The following is a 20,070-nucleotide window of genomic DNA, read 5'->3' as shown; positions in this document are numbered from 1 at the left end:
TCTTGCTGAGGGTCAGATGAGGCAACAAAATCCTCCAGCCAGCACCTCTAAAGCTCATTAACACGTCATATTTTATTTGTTTAGCGCGACACGTTGGGGTTTCACGGGAGCGTTATGTGCGGGACTCTTTCTTGACCCAAGGCAGGAACTTCATGCACTACTGTCATCGAATTGAGGATGCCAAGCAACTAGAGCTCCAACAGTTGATCAATTAATTGTCAACTCTGATAACTGATTAATCGGTTTACATAATTTTTGAAGAAAAAGTGGACAAAACAAGACATCTGAGGACGTTTTCACCATTTTCTGACATTTTTCTGACATTTTATAGATCAAACAACTAATCGACTAATTGATCAATGAAAATAATCCTTAATTGCTGCCCTACGGGCGGTCAGTGGAGCCACAACTTGATGTTTTTCCAGGCTCAAGAAAGCAAATATGCGCATTTTCCAAAACGTCAAACTATTAAATGACTCGTGTCAGAACATTTTGTACCATGTGTTTGATGGCATCATAAAGAAGCTGACGTCCCGAGGGCTTTTCAAAGTCTCCGACCACCCAGAAGGTCACAGGACGGATGTAACCGTCATCTGAAAACCACAAAGGAAGAAACAGAGAATAAGTTATTGAGACGAAATCATGAGGCAAAAGAGGCGAGACGTGTTGTTCTGAGGGAAGATGAAGTTTGGTAAATTGAGAAAAAATCTATGTGGGAAGCACACTGGGCGGTAAAAACTATATTCTTGGTGATATCTACTCCAAAAACCTTTGAACGTTTGTCATCTCCAAACCTTAAATCAAGCTCTTATCATTCTCCATGCAGCTACAACAATACCACAAAATGAACCGTCATGCTCTCCTAAAGATGGAAGGAACAATGTTAGAACTCAGTGAGCAGTTTTTTAAAACACATTTCCAGAACTTGCAGCACATTTCAGACCCTTCTACACAATCTTCACATGCGTAATTAGTAATTTGTGTCCGCTGAGAAATGCAACACAGATGGAGGAGTGGTGGAGGATGCACAAACACATCTGAACACTGCCAACAAACAGGAAAAAGAGCAAGTGAGGAGGAGAGGGAGTAATGTGGAGGAAAAGGGTGGTTACCATGCCTGTTGGTGGTGGTCATCCCTGATGCAGGGAAGGATTTTAAAATCACATGAATAAGAGGAAGAGGAGGAGGAGGAGTAGGAGGAGGAAGAGAGGACAGAAGAATATATGAAGAGAGAGTTTAGGCTTGAAGGTGACTAAATTATCTTCACAAGAAAAACGCTCCACAGGCTTCTCTTCCATTCAGGGCTTGTTTTTTTTTATATATATATATATATATATATGAGCTGCCATCATATGAGTCTCACCTTTCTTAGTCATGTAGTTCATGCTGTTGGCCACAGCGGTGCTCTTCTCTTTGGTGTCGAGAGCCGAGAAGCGAGCGTAATCATCTACAAAGTGGTTGTCTGCACAAAGAGAACAAAAGGAGTGAAGTGCAGATCATGCAGCGAACGCCAGAGATGATACTTCTTAGACTGCCAAGATTCAGGGGTGTGAATGCGGACTCGGGGGGTAACACAAAGCTGCTATCTGCATCTATGTCACAGACGTATCTGTATTCAGCTTTATCCTGTGCGTTGGCTTAAACGTTGCCCTGCTGGCATTTAAACTCCTCATACATATATGCATAAGTTCAGGAGTGCACAACATATACAGAGAAAAAGAAACTGCATAAATATTTTAAGCATATATACGTGAAGTCACCCAATATTAATACATGATTTCAGCTGAAGCCAAAATAAGCAAAAAAAAAGACAAAAGTAACTCCCATCTGGGTCTAAATAAAAGCTGTTAATGTTGCTGTTAATGGGTGGAGATTTATAAAATAGATCAGTTTGTCTTCAAAGTGGAATTGCAGCGATTATTATTGCATGATTTTTCATTAAAAACTGGAGGTTGCACACACGACCCAGACTAAAAAAAAGTTCGGCTGCTGTGATAAATGTGAAAGCAAAGTGTTCCTGAGCTCATGTAGTAATATCCTTCATACATATCATGTGTTCACAAAGTGGTGAACCTCACTCCATCCTCGCTGTGAATGACTGAGCCTTTCCAGGATGCCCCTTTCATACCCAATCATGACACTATCACCTGTTACCAGTGAACCTGGTGTTTTTGGAGAGTTCCACATCTTTCCCAGTCTTTAGTTCCTCCTGTCCAAACTAAACGTGCTACTGCATCAAATTCAGAATAACCAGATATTTACAAAAATCAGTGAAGCTGATGAGATAAAATATTAAATATATTGTCTTTGTACCGTTTTCAGTTGAGTTTATGTCAGAAGGGATTAAAAATGATCACATTCTGTTTTATTTCTGTTTCACACAGCGTGCCAAATGTTTTGGAATCGGCCTCGTATCATGACAGGAGGAGCAGATGCATACAAAAACCGGTCTGTGATTAAAAAATGAGGGAGCGATGGACAGAATACGAGCCATCAAAGATCACTGGGTCATATTGCACGGTTGGAGGTCCAGATGAAAAAGTCTTTTGCATGCATGCATTAGTCAAACTTCCTCCTCCATCACTAATCTGGTAAAATAAATATCAGAAGCTCCTGAGGATGAACCTGGCTGAATATCTGAATAATATAATCGTGCTCGTTTACACCCCTCGCGCGCACTCACTGGTGTCAGACAGATCCAGGTATGTTCTGCTGGTGGACAGCACTCTGGGGTTGATGCGAGGAACAACGTTGGGCTGATTCATGATGAAGTCCACCACGTCGTGATCTGTAGCCAGCTCTCCCTGCGAGCCACATGAGCGCAGATTCAGAAAGACAACAGGGTAATTCAGACAGGACGCTCCTCACTGTTCCTGCAGGGCCAGAAGTGACGCAGGAGCTGCCTCTCCGCATGCCTTACATCAGAAACAGCTACGACAGATTTAGCAGCTTACATTAAAAGTTTTCCTCCAACAAGTTAAACATTAACAAGGAGAAAACAAGAGAGATGAGTAACAGCGTGTTCACCACTACAACCGGTACCACGACTAAATTAAACATTGCTAACTGTGTTTTCAGACCGTACAAAACAGAAGCCTTTGAAAGAACCAATTCAAACATTTGGCTCGTCGGAGTGCTGGAACGACATTAAAACAGGAAAGCGTAGCAGATGGCGCGCTCACACAGATCCAGCTTAAAAGAAGAAATATTACACACTACAATCCTAGACAGTGTACTTGTAAAAATGAACAACTCTCTTCCCAAAAAACTCATCCAGAGCTCTTCTGCTCATTTCATTTTCATTTTTCTTTTAATTAAACTCCATTTTGTAGCAGCTCCAGTGAATTAAAAACAGACACACACAACGGCAGAAATAAGCACAGCCACTGGTTCTACCACTGCGTCAGCTATCAGCGAACATGTAACTCATTAAACATGTTTGAAGAGATTAATCTCATTTTTGTTGTTAAAAACGCTCTAGCAGGAAATATCTTCAGTTTGTCGTGCATGTGCATAAGAGCTCATTTGGAATATGTGGAGAGAAGTCACTCAGAGAGCCAAACTGTGGCCTGCAGCCTTTTTCCAGAGCGCTGTTTTGACATAAACTGGTGCGAGTGTTGCTCTGACTGACCAGGTAGACGGCTCTCTGGTAGAAGGACGTGGTCTCCAGGATCTTCTGCATGGTGACCGTCTCCAGTTCGTCCGGGTCCAGCTGCTCACGTTGGTAAGGTATGCCGTTGTACATGACCACAGGCAGCGGGCCCACCCCCGTCTGCTCGTAGTACGCCCGTCCTTCCTGAAAAGAAGAGACAGACAGAGATGTTACTTTCGCTTGCATCAGCCTTTTACCATCTCAGAAATGTAGCAGGAGCAGAGGAGGAGGACTTGTGTCTAAACAGAATCTTGAAAATCTGCCTCATGCTTTTATCCTGAGCAGGTTTCACTATTCCAACAGTCTTTTTTCAGCTCTTAGGCGACTACAACTTATGAAAAATCCCCCAGAGTAAGTCAGAGAACTGATATGAAAACACAAATCACTGACTGTGCCAGGACTAAATTACACTTCTGATATGTTTCCACCATATGAACCTTCAGGAGCTCTTCAGTTACCAGACATTACCAGGTCACTTCAAAACACAGAGGAGCTGCATTTTACTGCACCAAACATACTTGGAATAACCTCCCAGGTGATCTTATGTGCTGACAAAATGCACAAATCTACGATCTGTTCTCTCATTTTAAAGGAAGTTTGACATTTTGGATTAGATGAGATGATCAGTACCACTTGTTTCTGTACTGTAAGCTGACACCAGCAGGCGATTAGCTTAGCTTAGCATAAAGACTGGAACCGGGGAGAAACGGCTAGCTTGACTTTTCACAGGTTAAAATCTGTAAATCTCACTGATTTACACTTTACATTTTTGATCATTAACAAAAATATAACCACAATTCCTCATTTTTGTTTTCAGTTTTGCCCCTTTGTCCAGTCTTTATGCTGAGCTAAGCTAATCACTTGCTGGCTCTAGCTTCAGCACAAAGACATAAGAGTGGTATTAATCTTCTAAGAGCGCAAATAAGCACTTTTCCTAAAACAGACTGGTGCTAAAAGTGATAGCATCCTGCTCAGTGACGTCACATTCAGCTCCTCTCACCTTCCTGTTGCTGTCGTAGCTGGAGTCGGCTCCCAGGACGCTGCTGACCTCCACATAGGGGAACCTCTTCTCCAGCACTTTCACCACGTCCCCAACGCTCAACCGTCCACCGATGGGAATCCGGTTGAACATCTAGAAGGAAATAAGGAGGGAAACGATGTGAGTATAAAAGATTTAGAGAGAACAGCGACGCCATTCTCTGCTGGTCTACTGTTGTTAGAGTCACTGGTGTCAAACAGCTGAAAGGCAGACTCACAGAGATGATGGCTTCAAAAGCGCTCTGACTGTCCACCTCGTCGCTGATGTAGTTGTAGGCTCGGACCAGCGCCGCGCCTGCGTCCTGCATACCGTCTATGTCATCTTCATCTGACACCACAAACACCAGGCCTATCCTAAAACACACGCAGACGCCCAATAAAGCGTGAGCAGTTAAAATGCAGAGTGTGTGCTGTGGGCTTCATCAGTATTCAAACATACTGACCATCCCGAGATGCTGTATGCAGCGAGGTGTCAAAGGTCTCCCACAACTCCTAAATTAAAATGGATTTTAACTACATGCTCTGACTGACTGCTCCTGCCCTGCAGCATCTTTTTGGGATTTTTCTGTTTTTTTCTGCAGAAACTGTGAAGCAATAAAAACATTTTTTTTTTTTTCAAAATCCAACACGCTGATGTAACTCACATGTATCAGCAAATACTTCTATACATCAATATCTATATCAAACGTAACTAAAATATCCTTGTTTAGTCTCTTGATGAGTTCTGGCGAGTTTTGATCCCTGATGACATAAACACCAACCTGAGCGGGATGTTGTTTGCATAAAACATCTCTGCAACACTCAGCAGCTCGGCGGCATTTTCCTGAGTTGGGTCCAGAATGATTACCTGCAACGCACGCACGCACACACACACACATACACACACACACACACACACACACACACACACACACACACACACACACACACACACACATTTTATACAAGCATTCAGAGCCATTTGGATCCACGAGGGGTTGATTAATCGGGAATGGACGAACCAGATTGTGGAAGTTCTTGCGGATCTGCCTGATGACTCCAGGGAAGGTTGGCCTGAGCAGCTCCTGCACGTTATAAGGCCACGAGCTGTACCTGTGATCTGTCTCCAAGTTGTTAATCCACTAAAAATGAAAAGGGAATTGAAGAGGAAATATTTGACAGGTGCACTCTGAGCAGATCAGCGCCAAAAAAGAAAATTGACATTTTACTGCTGAAAGCCACGGCTGCAACTAACAATTATTTTCACTGTCTATTAATCTTTGTCTTTTTGGGTAAAGTGATTAGTTTTGTCTATGTGATGTCCGGAAATAGTACAAATATCCATAAAGTCCAAGTTGATTTAGCCTTTAAACTACAGACTGGAACCGGGGGATATTTGGACTTTTTGCCTGATGAATAACCACTGTGATAATCGAAACGTCAAAAAGTCGGAGACTCAGGTGTCAGAAGTTTGTGGCAACGACTGAAAGTTATTACAGGTCTGAAAACGTGATTTCAGACTATTTCAACTTGACTTCATCACAGATCAGAGCTGTCATTTGAGCTGCCAGCTGCTGCAAACATACACTGGATATACATCTGAAATGCATTCGTCGCACAACCATATTTCTACCTAGAAAAACCTCCTTTTCATAGCTAAAAAGCTGCATTGCAGAATTCCAACTCCTCCAGGTTTTCCAGGACACATGGGAACAAGAACCTACACAGTATGACACAAGCGTGACTGAACGATTATCTTTATGAAGGTGTTTTTTGAGAGAGGATTTCGGTCATGTGACTCCTTACGCTGATGGCGGGGTTGCGGATGTCGACGGCGTAGTCAGAGTCCGAGGGCTGGACGTTGAGCTTCAGGATGTCGTGGATGTAGGGCGTCTCGATGTGCAGGGAGCGCAGACCCTCCATCACCCTCGCCTCACTGCGCAGCACCTCAAACACGCTGCAGGGAATCAGGGACAGACGTCAGAGTGTGGACATCTACAGTATTCATGTTTATGTGGGAGTGAATATGAGCATAAAAGTGGCAACATGTCCGTTAACATCTGATTATGCAGGAAAGAGAGGTGGACGTGAGACATATTTGTCAGTTATTTGCTGCTTTTGTGTTTTATATCATTTTAATTTGAATATCTTTGGTGATGAAGACGTCGCCTTCAAACCAATTAATCAAAAAACTGAATAAAAATAATTGCTAGCTTCAAATCATTTGGTGACACTGTTGGAATGTGTGTCGTGCGATGCTGCCGCGTGGAGCCAATGACAACTCTCCCTGCGGGACAATAAAGTATGTCTTGTCTTATCTTCTTATCTGGCACATGATCAGCAGCTCATTTGCATTTTTTCCTCAACATTTCTGAAAAGGGCAGGTTGCAAAACAGTCTTATTTACTGTAAACTGAGTCTGCGGCAATGAAACACATCACATCCAGGTTACAAATGGTTGAAAATGAACTGAGCTGCTCTGTTTAAAAAAAAAACAAAACTTGCTAATTTTCAGCAAAAGACAGTAAAATAGATAACGCTGCTTTACCAATGTGTTATGTTTCAATACAGTACATGTGTATTTCTAGGTTTACTCTGCAGGAACTGTTGTCACGGTTTGTAAAGAAACATTTTCAGTTGCTGTTTCCTCCATTTCAGCAGCTTCATCTCTTGGATGTGAGCTGTTTACGGTCTGTCACCTGGTTGCTACCTTTTCAAAAATGTCCCCATCTCACCTGCACACTGTTATTGGCTGGGTCTACACACACACACACACACACACTGCCCAATGGTTTGAGCACAGCAAAATAAGAAGAAAATAAGAAGATGCAGGAAGAGGGCAGAGTCTCTACAGATAAATACACACATCCATAAGTGATGACTGAGAGGGATTACTTTTGTATGAATCTGTATATTGTTTTTCAGGAAAATCCTGCATAGCATGCCTTTAGCGCCGGAGTGCAGGACTTTTACAGATAAATGAAGGTTAACAAATCAACATCATGCTGATTAAGCTGCAGCATGAATCTCTCTGTATTTAGCAGTAAACCAGAGTTTTTAAATCTGCGTCTGTGGCCACCTTCCCAAGCTAGCACAGTGCTATTCATGCATTTTGCTTCAGGTTTGCCAGAGCTGAATGGGGAGAAACCGTAGTGTTGGCTATAGCAGGAGCCTTTGGCGTCATTAACAGTGTTTGTGTAATTACTCTCACTGCCAGAGGGGGAAGACAAAAGTTCTGCAGCAGGTTTAATCTAAGGAGTTAAGCATATGGGATATCCTGCAGATTGTGAGTATCAGGGTGAGAATGAGACACATTTGAAATGTGACTGAATATAACTTGTCTGAAATGTTTAATTTCACAAGTTGCAAAAGGCTGGCAAAGTGCAAATGAGCAGAAGTTGGAAATAGAACAAAAGATGTTACACACATGAACGGTAACATGCTGTGTATCAACGTAGGACTGCGTGTTGGTACCTGAAGATGTCTTGGGTGTCCAGATCTATATGCAGCCCGTTGATGAACAGGGCTGAGTCACCAGGCTGCAGGCCCAGAGTCCCTTTGAAAAACTGCGGAGAGAGAGAAACGTCAGCGTGACTGAACATCCTGTTCACATCAAACCTTAAAACTCCCCATTGAACTCCAGCTGAGCAGATCGCCGCGCTGTGCAGCAGGTAACGCCAAAGCCGGGCCAGCGTGCAGTCAATTATATCGCAAAACTGGAGGCAGCAGTCGACACAGAGCCATAACAAGACACGTCGTCCGCTGCAAACTAGCATTGACAGCTCTGTTTAAAATCAGTCTGTTTAGAGCAATCAAACCACACACTAAACAAATCTAATTATTAGAGAAAGGGTGTGTGCGTGGCCGTGAGAAGTTGTCTGAGTGTTTGTGTGTCTGCAGAGGCAAGAGGAAAGCTCAAAGTCATTCTGGTGCAGTCAAATCTCATTACAGAAAGACAAAGACGTCAGATTAATCATACTCCAGACAATGCAATTACAACAAGACATGATTAACACAAATATTGTTCATCCCACTTAAACAGTGTTTGTGTATGAGAGAGAGAGAGAAATGTCTGCGTGCAAGTGCATGTGTCCAAACTACTTCAATCAATAATCATTTCTCGCTGCAGGACTCAGTGCGCCTGCCGAATGAATCACCGATTCAGTAATTAGGACGTTTGCCGCTCACCCCAACCACCCACCCAAACTCCTGTCTGCACACCAAGATAATGTGAGCACAGCTTGAGGAGGGGGGCGAGGAGGCGGGAGGGAGGGGGAGGAATGAAAATATATTTGACAAGAAAAAGGGATGATTACCTATTCCATTAGCAGAGCAAAGCCAAACACATTGTCAGAAACTGAATGCTTTTCAAGTCTGACGCTGTTTACAATTTATCTCATAATAAAAAGGTGAGAGGAGCAAAACAAAAACAGGGAGGCCAGTTCGCAATTTGAGATATTTCCCTGAAGACGACTAAGACGCTGAGAGGTTGTGGTTGTGTGCAATAATGCTATCTGCTTCTTCTTTATTTTTCTCCTTTATTGGATTAGATTGGTAAACAGCTAAAGCTAAATTATCCGTGACCACCGGGCAACAGAGTCAGCAGGAAGGGAAAAGTACCAACACACTGGATTAAGACGAAACAGAGGAATTAAAGAGGATTAAGAGTCAGCAGCCAGGTTCTCCATCCAAATGAAGCGCAAATTTTAACAATTTACAGAAAATCAACAAAAGACAATGTAATTTCAGGTCATTTCCCCATGATTACTATCTAATAAGTGCGAAGAAGAAGGAACAATAAATGAAAAATGTACTACAATAATGTGCTGCAGATGAACAAAAGAAAAAAAAGAGGGTAAAATGTAAAATCGACATCTTTCTGCATATCTACCATCATCTCCGCTGAGCCAACTGGGGCCAATATTGGCACTAGTCAGACTCTAGACATCAGGCCATAAGTGATAAAGCTGGTAATATTACATGTTTGTGTCTCTGTCAGCAAATTCTGCATAAAAAGCCAAAACTAACTATGTATTGATCCTATTAACAAGTGTCGTCTGTGTGGCAAAAGGCTGACGTATCTTATTCCTCTGTGTCATTGTTGTCCAAAAACACACTGGTGAGCCACATTGTTTGACTCAGTGACACGTTCCCTCATCACCATGAACAGTTGCACTGCAGTTTATTTTGAATTAATCCCAAATACGCTGTCCTGCTGCTGTAAAACCTCAACACAGCACTAAATGAGTATTCATCCACAGCTGAAAATAGTTCCAAAGAAATGCATTATTCACTCTTGTTTGAGTGATGTCTGACAAAAACTACAGTGCCCAGCTGTTTTAATCAGTATTATAATATTAATATATTCTTTATAAACTCTTTGACATCAGCCGGAGAGGACGGGCTTGGGCTGAGAGCCACAGACAGAGCAGGAAAGCTGGACAGTACTGAGAGACACACGACAGGCTAACACATTGTTGGGCTTTGTCTTTTCATGGGATTTAGTGGCAATAAGAAAAATATGAAATGAAGCCAAGCTCACTGCATAATGATGAGTCTGTTGGGTGTTTTCATTGTGTTATAAATGACAGAAGGAGGGCTGAGGAGGATGACAGATGACAAACTGAGATGACTGGATGAGCAAACATACCTTTTGGTTCTCGCCGATCTCTTTGCGGATGTCAGAGTTGACCACTGTTTTAGTGATGGACCTGTGAGTGGAAAAGGCCAAACAGCAGACATGTCAATATCTGTGAAGTGTCTTACTGTAGCTGCTGTCTCTGTGTGTGTGCGAGCATCTTCTTTACCTTGCTTTGGTGGGGAAGTTCTGACTGAGGTCTTTCATGACATTGAGGGCCTCGACAGCGGGAGCGCCGAGAATGCGAGCTGCTGTCTGGAAGCTCAGATCTATAAAAGAAAAAGGTGGGTGGATGGACAGGTGAGGCAAAGAGAGAAGGTCTCCATAAATACAAGCATCATTTTTACAGTTTTTAACACACACAATTAAACCCCATATTTAAACCAGTAAGCTTTTAGAGCAATGTGGCTTTAGTGTGGGCTCTTCACTTTTAAGTTTGCTCCTCCACTGGCTCCCCACAAGGATGCGTGCTTTCACCTCCTTTTCTTTATCCTCTGCACAAACATGTGTCAGAGCCGGCGTGAAAATTAGGCCTTGTTCTGAATGTGGCATTGTCCGATTGAGACATGTGGGATATGCCAATACTGTTTGAACCACATTTGGAATATGTGTCTCAATTAGGGTTTTTAGCCTGTTGCCTGTTTACAGTCAGCTAAGCAACAGCTTGCAAGGCTGGGGCGGAGAAGCATGCACAAAAGAAAAGCCCATATGTCTGTTCCGAAGGAGAAACACACCAGTGTTTGAACACTATGAAAGACTTGGAAATCAACAGGTTTGTGGATGTGCACAGAACAAACAGATGACAATGACTCACACACATGGAGTCACGTCCAACTGAGGTCAGACAGCGGAACGTCTGCAATCCTGCAAATATCTGACTCAAAACTGAACTTCGATGCAAACCGTGAAGCCGTGTGCCAGCATTTGTTTGAAACTGTCCCATTTCCACATTGATAAAACCACAATGACCTTATTCTATCGTGTTTTTACTGACTCGATTTGATCTTTTTCTTTGGTGTCATGGTTGGAAACATAGCTTTACAGAACAGAAACTCTCTGCATCATTGTTAAATGGTCTATTTGGTTTACTGATGAGTCACAATGTAACCGAGCGTCTCTGTACGCCAGACAGTTACAGCAATTTCAGCTTCTTCCTTCCGGACAGACGCCCGTAGTCCCGAGATGTAGAACAAAGCGGTTTAAAAATAGTTTTGTTCCAGCAGACATCACTCCACAAAGATGCTATAGAAGCAATGTTTTTGGAGGCTTGAGCACTTTCATCATGTCTGTCTATTGTCTGTGTTGTTTGTAAAATGTGTGTCAAGATGGATGCCTTGTCTTCTGCAAACCAAATCTATCCACGGGTACAAATGAAGTAAGCTGACCTGCAGCGCTGTGAGCAGCAGTCACAGTCTGTACTCTTTGTGAACAGACTCACAGAGAGGGAAGGCTTGAAGGCTCAAGTTTCTGAAGCGTAAAGTTGAAAAGAAATAAAGAACAAGGGGAGCTTGAACTGAATGTCATTGCAGAGCTCGTTATAGTTAACGTATCGTCGTTCATTTACAGACATGCTAGCTGCTCTGTGAGGCTAAATGCTTAAGTCAGCATGCTAACATACTCACAATGATAAGGATAACATGCTCGTGGCATTTAGCAGGCGCAATGTCGGTTCCATCCCAAGTATTTAGGTCAGTATTCGCGTGTAATCAAGTATCTGTTTGTGTAACGTATTTCCCAGGTGTCTATTGGGGCCTGAAGTCAGGGGAGGGTTATGAGGGTTTTACTGGGACACACATGATTAATAATTATCAGGCCCTTGTGGGCTCAGTTAAGCTCAGATATTTGTTGCTTTTATTTAATTTACAGATAATTAACAAAATAATATAATTCTGGCAAAATGCACATTCAGGAACTCAGAGGTGTAATTGCAATAAACACTGGTGAATTGTGGGATAGACTTCGCTCTGAAGACCGCTTTGAAGCAGTGTTAGGAAACGTACACATCAAGCAGTGTGGCTTAAGTGCTCTGTGTGTTGGGACACACTTGTCTACTCCCTTGTGGCACGGGAGCATGCACTTAAACGCTCAAGACCACGAGTATGGGTATTGTTGGCCATCTTTGTTTGGGACATTAGCATGCTAACATTTGTGTGCTATTAGTTTTGCGGGTGTTATCAGAAACTAAAGCGACTATTACCAAAAAATAAAAAAAGGTTTATCTACCAACCGACTGACATCATTGCCATCCCTCGAGCCATTTTGCTAGCATGGCTTAAAAAAGCCATCAGTTAAGCTAATTAACGTAACAATTAGCGAATAATTCCATGTTAACATGCTTGTCTTCACATCTGAGGCATTAATTAAAACGATCTCAAAACATCAAAAGGATTTAAGGCAGGATTAAGAACGAATATATAAACGCGCACATGTGAAGACATTCTTCAGAAGTACAGAGGAGATGCTGCACGCAGCTTTTGATTGCAGAGGAGAAGAAGAGTGCAGTGAGGATTATTTCAGTGCACTGAGCATCTCTGTAATGGTGTTGTAGCCGGTGTGATTATTAGCCCCTGGAGGTCGCCTTCTCTTTGTAAACAGGCTGAGCTAATGAGCCCCAGCGGGGTAGAAGATAAAGACAGACGCCCACATGACAGTCTGACAGTCGAGCTCAACTGACTCTCATCCCCTCACATCCTTTATTCAGCACCGTCGAAGCAGCCTCCTGCTTTCATCCTGACCACACCTAATGATAGAATCAGACTCTTAATGCACGGAAATGACAAAAATATGTATAAACCAGGCAAGCGACAAGATATCTGTGAGAGTGTGTTCAAGTATGTAATCCAATAGATGACGTAACCCTAATCAATAATGCTTTTATGTTGCAGCAGACGATGGTCTCATATCTTTAAGATATTATGGCTCACATGTATCAAGAGGACACTGATCGACCGCAGGCATTGATTACAGAACAAGGCAGATAAATTTTCTCCTGCAACTTTGATTCACTGATGGAATGATCTCATTGTTAAAGCAACCAAAGCCAATATCAATCCTGGTTTACTTATTTATGATCAGCGCGCAAGTAGAATAAATCAAACTAATGAAGCAACAGCATCGACAGGACATCCACAACAGGGATGCAAATTCTCTCTGGGATTAGTTAACTTTCAGTGATTACAAGAAAATGTTTCAAAAACATTTTCACACAAAGGAAAATCAAAGTTAAACACGCACAATTCGGTCTTGCAATGGAGTTTTCATCTAAATTTTGCATTTATATACACACACATAAAATTCAGCGTCGAGTGGATTATGTTTTTGTTCCTCTTAATTAGTTTGTTTCCTGAAAAGTTAACACCTTATTATACAGTTTTACCCTTTTTTCCTTAAGTAGCTTGCTAACAAAGCAAGTCTGGCTGACTGGCAGGTATTTGGTTGCTAATATTAACCTATGTAAGCTAATGTTAGCTTATGCTAAGTAGATATCGCTGTGTAGCTAACAATGTTGGGTCAGTCTGATAGCTGGTTTTCTTCATCTATTGGCTATAGATCTATTGGCAGAATCGGGCAGAAACGGAATATAATATTCCTAATCATGTTTTCAGTCATGTATAACCTCCTGAAGCTAAGAATCGTTGCATTTTCAACCGATGATATGTTTTATGGGGATGATGATGTGCAATTTCTCATGATAGAAATAAGATTATCTTCTGTCAATGGTAGCTATGAACCTGAGTCCTGAGGCTGTTTTACAGGATCATAAAATCGATTCCTTCACAATTTAAGTGACAGGAACGACGCCTGCAGGTGTTAACAATGAGTCGAGGGAGTGTTTGGTGCGTAATCAGAGGGCCTCACAGCTTATTTTCATTAGCCTGTCAAGATGTTTGGTTCTGTCAGTTTTACATATTTGTGGCACTCTGCATAAATAAAAGGCATAAACTCATATTTCATAAGCCTCTCTCACGGACAAATTCCTGGGAAAACCTTTCAGGCACCGCTAGTGATTTTCACTATTCACACATGCAGCTACATAGACGGGCAAGGGACAGTGCAGTGGACGGCGGTAATGCAACACGTATGGATGCCAACTGACTTGAGCTCAACAGAAGAAGAAGGTGAGGCAAGGCTGGATGTGCATGTACACAGGCAAATATATCTAAAGATAACATTAAAATACATTAAAAGAGTGTTGGATGCTTGACTGGACAGAAGTAGAGACGTGTGAGGCCATATAGGAGGCGAAGAGACGCAGCTTCTGATTGGTTTGCTCGCTCTGTGTGAAAGTGTCTTTAGTCACAATCGTGTTACAGCAAGAAGCGAAAGAACAGAACAGAAAGTTTGCTGATTGAGGAAAGAGCAGAATGTGATTGGGAGGAGACCCACCTTGCATTTGCCAGACTTTCAGAGGTGCCATTTCATTGGTGCTTTCTATCATATGTTTCCTCAACTCCTTTAACTGTTCTTTCAGCTCTGGGTAGAGGGTCCTGATGAGAGGAGGACAAAACAGACAGACAGTGAGCACAGTCGCTAGAATGAGCTGTTGGATTTGTGTATTTTCCAGAGGGTCTGTCAAAGATAAAGAGGTATATGGTCCGTGCTGTGAGGGAGGAAACTGAGAGAAAAGAAGCAGAAAAAGGCTTGGTTGGTGCGAGCGCAGTGCAGTTCCTGGAGCTAAGCCAAGCTTTGAATTTTTATCATGGGCTGACACAAAGTCACTCACTTCAGTTTGCCAAAAAGGAATCCCTGGACCTCGTCCACTGGATCATTCTCTCCGATCACTGTAGCATTCACCTCCGCCCCTGGAACCACAATCAATTAACTCGTTATTCACGTTAGGACTCCTCTGGGATTACACCATCGTGGGCATGTGCACGTCGATACTGTGTGGTCTTGAGTGTGTGTGTGTGGGGACCTTGGACTTGTGTGTCGTCCTTCGCCTTGTACTCCTGGCTTTTGATGGCCAGCTCCACTCCATAGCCTGACAGATAGACTTTCCTCCCACTTGGTTTCTGAAGGGAAAGCGTTGAAGCATTGTAAAAAGATGAGCGTTTATCAGATTCCTTGACAGCAATTAAGATGTCTAACTTGTTTTATTGCAGCTGCACTGATGTCATATTTAACAAGGTTTCCAATCCATATACAAGAAAGTAAGCAGATTATTTTTTTTTGGGCAAGTGGCATCTGTTGTTGTAAAAGGCTCCATCAACTTCTCTGTATTCATCTTCATCTCTGCTGTACAAAAAAAAAAAAAAAAATCTCACTTGTATTACAAACACACGCGCTTTCTAACGACTTTGACATCTTTCAAGTACGGGCAACCAGCTGTGGCTTTCTAAGTGCTGAAGACACTAACTGTACCTTGATTGGCCCTGAAGCCTCTGAAGTAAAAAGGGAAAGTGTTAAGTGTTACAACCTCTCCAGTGCCCAGGACCTCATGCCTCACCGACAGATGGTGAGAATAATTTTGCATAATTACAGGGAAAAAAAACTTATCAACTATATTTGCATGTGATGGAAGGAGCAACCCAACCTCAGCTTGATATGATAAATTGGAGAAGCACTTTATATCCCAAGTGAATTGAGGAGTGTGATTAATCTGCAGAGTTTCTTAAGGTATGGATAACTAAGTGCTTTTAAAAACTGCTTCATGTTCATTAAGATACACAGAGTACATTCACTTGTGGACGCTGCGCAGTACTACTACACACTGTGACAGCTGTTGTGGATGGGGAGGAGAGCACCCACTTTCTGACTCGACTCCTTGACTGTGACATTTAACCTGACAGCCTCTCCGGTCAGCACTTAAAAATAGCTCAAAGTCACATTGAAAACTTGTCTAAGTCATCTATATGCAGTGGGTGCTTCCCAGACCTCATTTGGGCTATGAGTTAAAATCAATTCGCACCTTTTAGCTGTGATGGTAAGACAACGTGCAAATGGAAAAACTGATAAAACATAGTCGAGTTAGCCAGGCACATTTGGAGGTGGTCAGACTCTTATTGTGATTGGATCCCAGGCAGGGATAAATGAAACTCATATATACACATCTAACTCGGCCTCTTCCTGCAAGTCTTCCCTCACATGAAGTGATTTGGAGATGAATGCGGTCTGTTCATGGCACTGCTCCTCAAACCTGAGACACAACTGCGCCTACTCATGACCAGATGTGGACATGTAGAGCTGATCACATTCCAATTATTAAGCTCACACCTTGCATTTTCACGCGTTTTTCCTTTTCCAGATAATGTGTCCGGATGCAGTTTGCATTCCAATACCAGGTGTAAAGGGGCCTTAGTTTGTGGGCATGTTGGATGGAAAGTAGGTCATGTTTTCAAATTTCTCATTAACATTTCACTATGTAACGAATGAAAAATATTCAGCATTAATGTACATATAATTCACAACTGAAGTTAATATTGTTATAAGTGTATGAGAAAACCTACAGCCAGGTAATGGCGGAGCACATAAGTTGCCAGGCCTTCGCTGACTTTGGATGATATGACTTGGTGAAGCCTCTGGAAATCTGGTTTCCCAAACTCGGCGTACAAAATGACAACAGGAGCATCTGGATTAGACCCCATGTATTTGTGGTCACCTTTGAAAAGGTATGGCTTTGGTCTGAAAGAGAGACAGTAAAGTTTCTTATTACATCAGTCATCATTTTACTTGTTGAAGAACCTCATGCCTGAATTGCGTGCGTCTGTATTTACCTCCCAGGTGCTGTTTTCAGCAGTGCTGCTAAGCTTTCTGCATCACATGTCTTTTCTCCGTGGACGCTGAAAAATGCTGAGCAGCCAGAGGGAGGAGGCTCATTGGACGCTATCTAAAAAAAAAAAGAACAGCAGGATCCTTCACATTATGACACCCCTCACATGCACGTACAAGCCTTCAAAAGCAAAGTCAAATCATCCTCTCGGTACCTGCTGGAAGGAGTGTACTGTTGCAGAGTAGGCTCTCAGGGAGAGGGCAAACTTCAGCATGTTCACCTGGACGGAGCTGAGCAAGGCACCAGCTTTCTTCACAATCAGGTCATAGTAGGCCTGATCTGTGTCTGCATGAAGACAAGAGGCACAAACAGATGTAATGTGTCTCCTTTGACTGTTTAAACATTGCTTCTTTAACTCTGTCCCAGGAAGTTGAACTGTTTTTACACAGGCGGAGACACAAACGAACAAACAACATTACAGCTTGCAGCTCTATTCTATCATGTTATTGCTTGCATAAGTGTTTGGTCAAAACACTGACACTGCAATTGCTGCCAAGAGGCTTGCATACACATCATAAATTCAGCTGCTAGCAGCAAAGAGACTAAAAGCGAAAGCAGGTCTAGAATGGCTGAAGCAGCTTTACTTTACCATCATGCTCTCCTTCTATGTTCTGATTGGCCTCCACGAAGTCCCAGAACTTCTCCTGGCTCTCCTCTGCCATGAACTCACTGAGGAAGAAGAGGATGAAGGTGGCAGTTTCATAAGCTGTGCATGTATATATGCTGTCTGTGCATACTGTCTGTAAATTTTTAAAAGCTACATTAGGATGAATAATGACTTTCTCGAGAAAGGTTTTAATGCTCGCCAAAGTCAGCGCACACAGGCATTTACAGCACACAGCGCAGCATCTGAAGCCTTTAAGTATTCAGCATCTTGCTCAAGGACACATCAGTGAGACAGAAGTGTAAACTCACTTAGAGGACAGCTGCAGTAATGACCTACAGGCCCTCAGGACACTGATTTATCTATTATCTGCTTCGAAAATTTAATGTCAGATGCGATGCAGCCAAATGGCTGCTACAGTTGAGCAGTGTCGTACCTGGCCTCCAGCAGCAGAGGAGTATCTTCCCATTTGGTTGTCAGGGTGGTGGTGACAGCCTTGGAGTCTGCACCCCAAGACACTGCAGAAAGCAGCGATAGCAGCAGGACACACAGAAGCCACATCCTCAAGCCTACACCTGAAAGAAGAGTGGAGGCAAATGAGTCGAAGTTTCATAGGGATGACTGGATAATCAGAGCAAGAATCAAGTGTCACAGAGCCAGAGAGGAGAGAGCAAGCTCAGCCCTGTTTATATATGGCACCAAAAGGCATGCTAGGTGACACACAGACACCTAAGGTACAGGTGCAACTGCACCCAGACCACACTGAGGGGACACAGGGATCCAGTCAATCAGTCCACATACAAATGTGAACATTTGTGTGGACTCAAATTCCTGACCATGTACAAGATCAACTATACAACTAAGATGTGTGTTCATAGGACAGCAGCAATTCAGCAACACAACTGGAAGATAAACAATGAAGCACTTTAAAGATAATCAGTAAAATCTTAAAAATGGTTCTAAAACTTACTGGTAGCCACCAGTGAAGAGCTGTTCTCACAGTTGCCAACAGTTACACTGAAATATGAGTGGGAGGCAACATCTCATCATAAATGATCACTGCAGTTGTGTCTGACATCCTTCTTAATGCAAAGTAAAATCCATCTCAGCTTGATCTAGACTAGGTTGGATCACCAACTGGGCAAAGCAAGCAACTGCACCAGGGCACCATGAACCCAAGGTTCACTGTATCATTTGGCATTTTGCAATTTGACAAATTTTAAATTTACACCATTAAAGTAAAATATCAATGAATGTGAATGCTAAAACATATTTTTTTATCTATTAATCTGATGTAATGTGGAACACTATTGCTACAAATAAAGATAATTTTCATAATCGCCTGCCACCAGCCTGCTACTTAGTTTCTCAGTTAATCACTTGGTTACTATCAAACACCAGAAAACAAAAAAAGACTTATTTTCTAGAGCCCAACCTTATGTCATTAGATGTCTCGTTTTACCTGTCTAGCAGTCCAAAACCCAGTTAGTCAGTTTACATACTGTTTGGACAGGAAGATGCAAATTCTCACATTTGTCAACAGACTAATTTACTAATTATATAATATCTATGGTCTGTAGTTTACTGTGTGCGCTGCGCTTAATTATTTGGAGGCAACAGGTGCATCCACAGAAGGCAGAAGGTAGAGGATCAACGGGGGCCGAACAGCAATTTTCTGCCCCCAAACAGGTAAATGCAGCCATGGATCTAGACCAAGTCTGGATTTATCTGGATACAAGTGGTGCGAGACAGGGCAGAAACCGGAATGATGAAGAGGAAGGGGAAGAACCCTCAGTTACGACGTCATTTTCTGATAGTTCCGTGTATCCTATAACGAACTACGTTGTTTTGGGCGCTCTCACAGCAGTTTTCAGGTAGTAAACAAAAAGCTCCGTGTTCCCTGTCCAATAGGAAAGTTCAGCGTGGCTCCTCCATCCAATGAGCGCACAGTTTGGGCATCCGGGCTGTTTCAGTGACAGTCCCCTGAGCTGTAAGGTAAGCATAAGGTTCTTCCAGGTAGCAAACAACTAATTGCAAGAACCTTAGCATATATTTAGATTTGAGTGGTCTGAATATATTTAATGGCAGTTATAGGGACACCCAAAGCCCCTCAGCAGTTGGTGAACTCACGGCGAGCTAACGCTACCTGAAAATTAACGTTAGCCAAAAAGACGCAGGAGCTAGCTAACTCTTCCTACAGCAAAGGAAAACAGTCCGATTTTACGCGTTTCGGTTTACTCACAGGCACCCAATGTCACAGTCTATAAAAAACAACAATGAGCAGCCATGGATACAGTCGTTAAGAGTTTCCTCAGATAAAAAATGAATGATATAGTCTCACCGAAGCCGGCTCCGTAGCTTCCTGCATTCATGTTCCGCTGGGAGTAGGTG

General features: G+C 42.6%; 1 protein-coding gene across 2 annotated transcripts in view; it reads right to left on the bottom strand.

Moving 5' to 3' along the window:
* Window positions 1-20,070, bottom strand: part of uggt1 (UDP-glucose glycoprotein glucosyltransferase 1) — a 32,806-nt gene extending 12,736 nt beyond the window's left edge. Inside the window, exons 1-22 of one of the 2 annotated variants that reach the window (XM_076748733.1) lie at window positions 20,021-20,063; window positions 18,116-18,254; window positions 17,665-17,744; window positions 17,230-17,360; window positions 17,020-17,132; window positions 16,753-16,927; window positions 15,222-15,318; window positions 15,030-15,108; window positions 14,693-14,793; window positions 10,476-10,575; window positions 10,319-10,379; window positions 8,143-8,234; window positions 6,476-6,626; window positions 5,692-5,811; window positions 5,452-5,537; window positions 4,909-5,044; window positions 4,653-4,784; window positions 3,632-3,796; window positions 2,684-2,804; window positions 1,364-1,462; window positions 1,113-1,136; window positions 499-593 (exon numbers count right to left, since the gene is read on the bottom strand). In XM_076748733.1, coding sequence (XP_076604848.1) covers window positions 499-593; window positions 1,113-1,136; window positions 1,364-1,462; window positions 2,684-2,804; window positions 3,632-3,796; window positions 4,653-4,784; window positions 4,909-5,044; window positions 5,452-5,537; window positions 5,692-5,811; window positions 6,476-6,626; window positions 8,143-8,234; window positions 10,319-10,379; window positions 10,476-10,575; window positions 14,693-14,793; window positions 15,030-15,108; window positions 15,222-15,318; window positions 16,753-16,927; window positions 17,020-17,132; window positions 17,230-17,360; window positions 17,665-17,744; window positions 18,116-18,254; window positions 20,021-20,051 — 2,328 coding nt within the window. In that variant the 5' untranslated portion in view covers window positions 20,052-20,063. Of the gene's footprint in view, window positions 1-498; window positions 594-1,112; window positions 1,137-1,363; window positions 1,463-2,683; window positions 2,805-3,631; window positions 3,797-4,652; window positions 4,785-4,908; window positions 5,045-5,451; window positions 5,538-5,691; window positions 5,812-6,475; window positions 6,627-8,142; window positions 8,235-10,318; window positions 10,380-10,475; window positions 10,576-14,692; window positions 14,794-15,029; window positions 15,109-15,221; window positions 15,319-16,752; window positions 16,928-17,019; window positions 17,133-17,229; window positions 17,361-17,664; window positions 17,745-18,115; window positions 18,255-20,020 lie in introns of both variants that reach the window. The other variant, XM_076748734.1, reaches the window with a different exon arrangement.

The sequence above is a fragment of the Chaetodon auriga genome, chromosome 14 (assembly GCF_051107435.1).
Source record: "Chaetodon auriga isolate fChaAug3 chromosome 14, fChaAug3.hap1, whole genome shotgun sequence".
Taxonomy (NCBI): Eukaryota; Metazoa; Chordata; class Actinopteri; order Chaetodontiformes; family Chaetodontidae; genus Chaetodon; species Chaetodon auriga.
The sequence above is the reverse complement of the archived record's forward strand: the minus strand, read 5'-3'. Positions and strand labels throughout refer to the sequence as shown.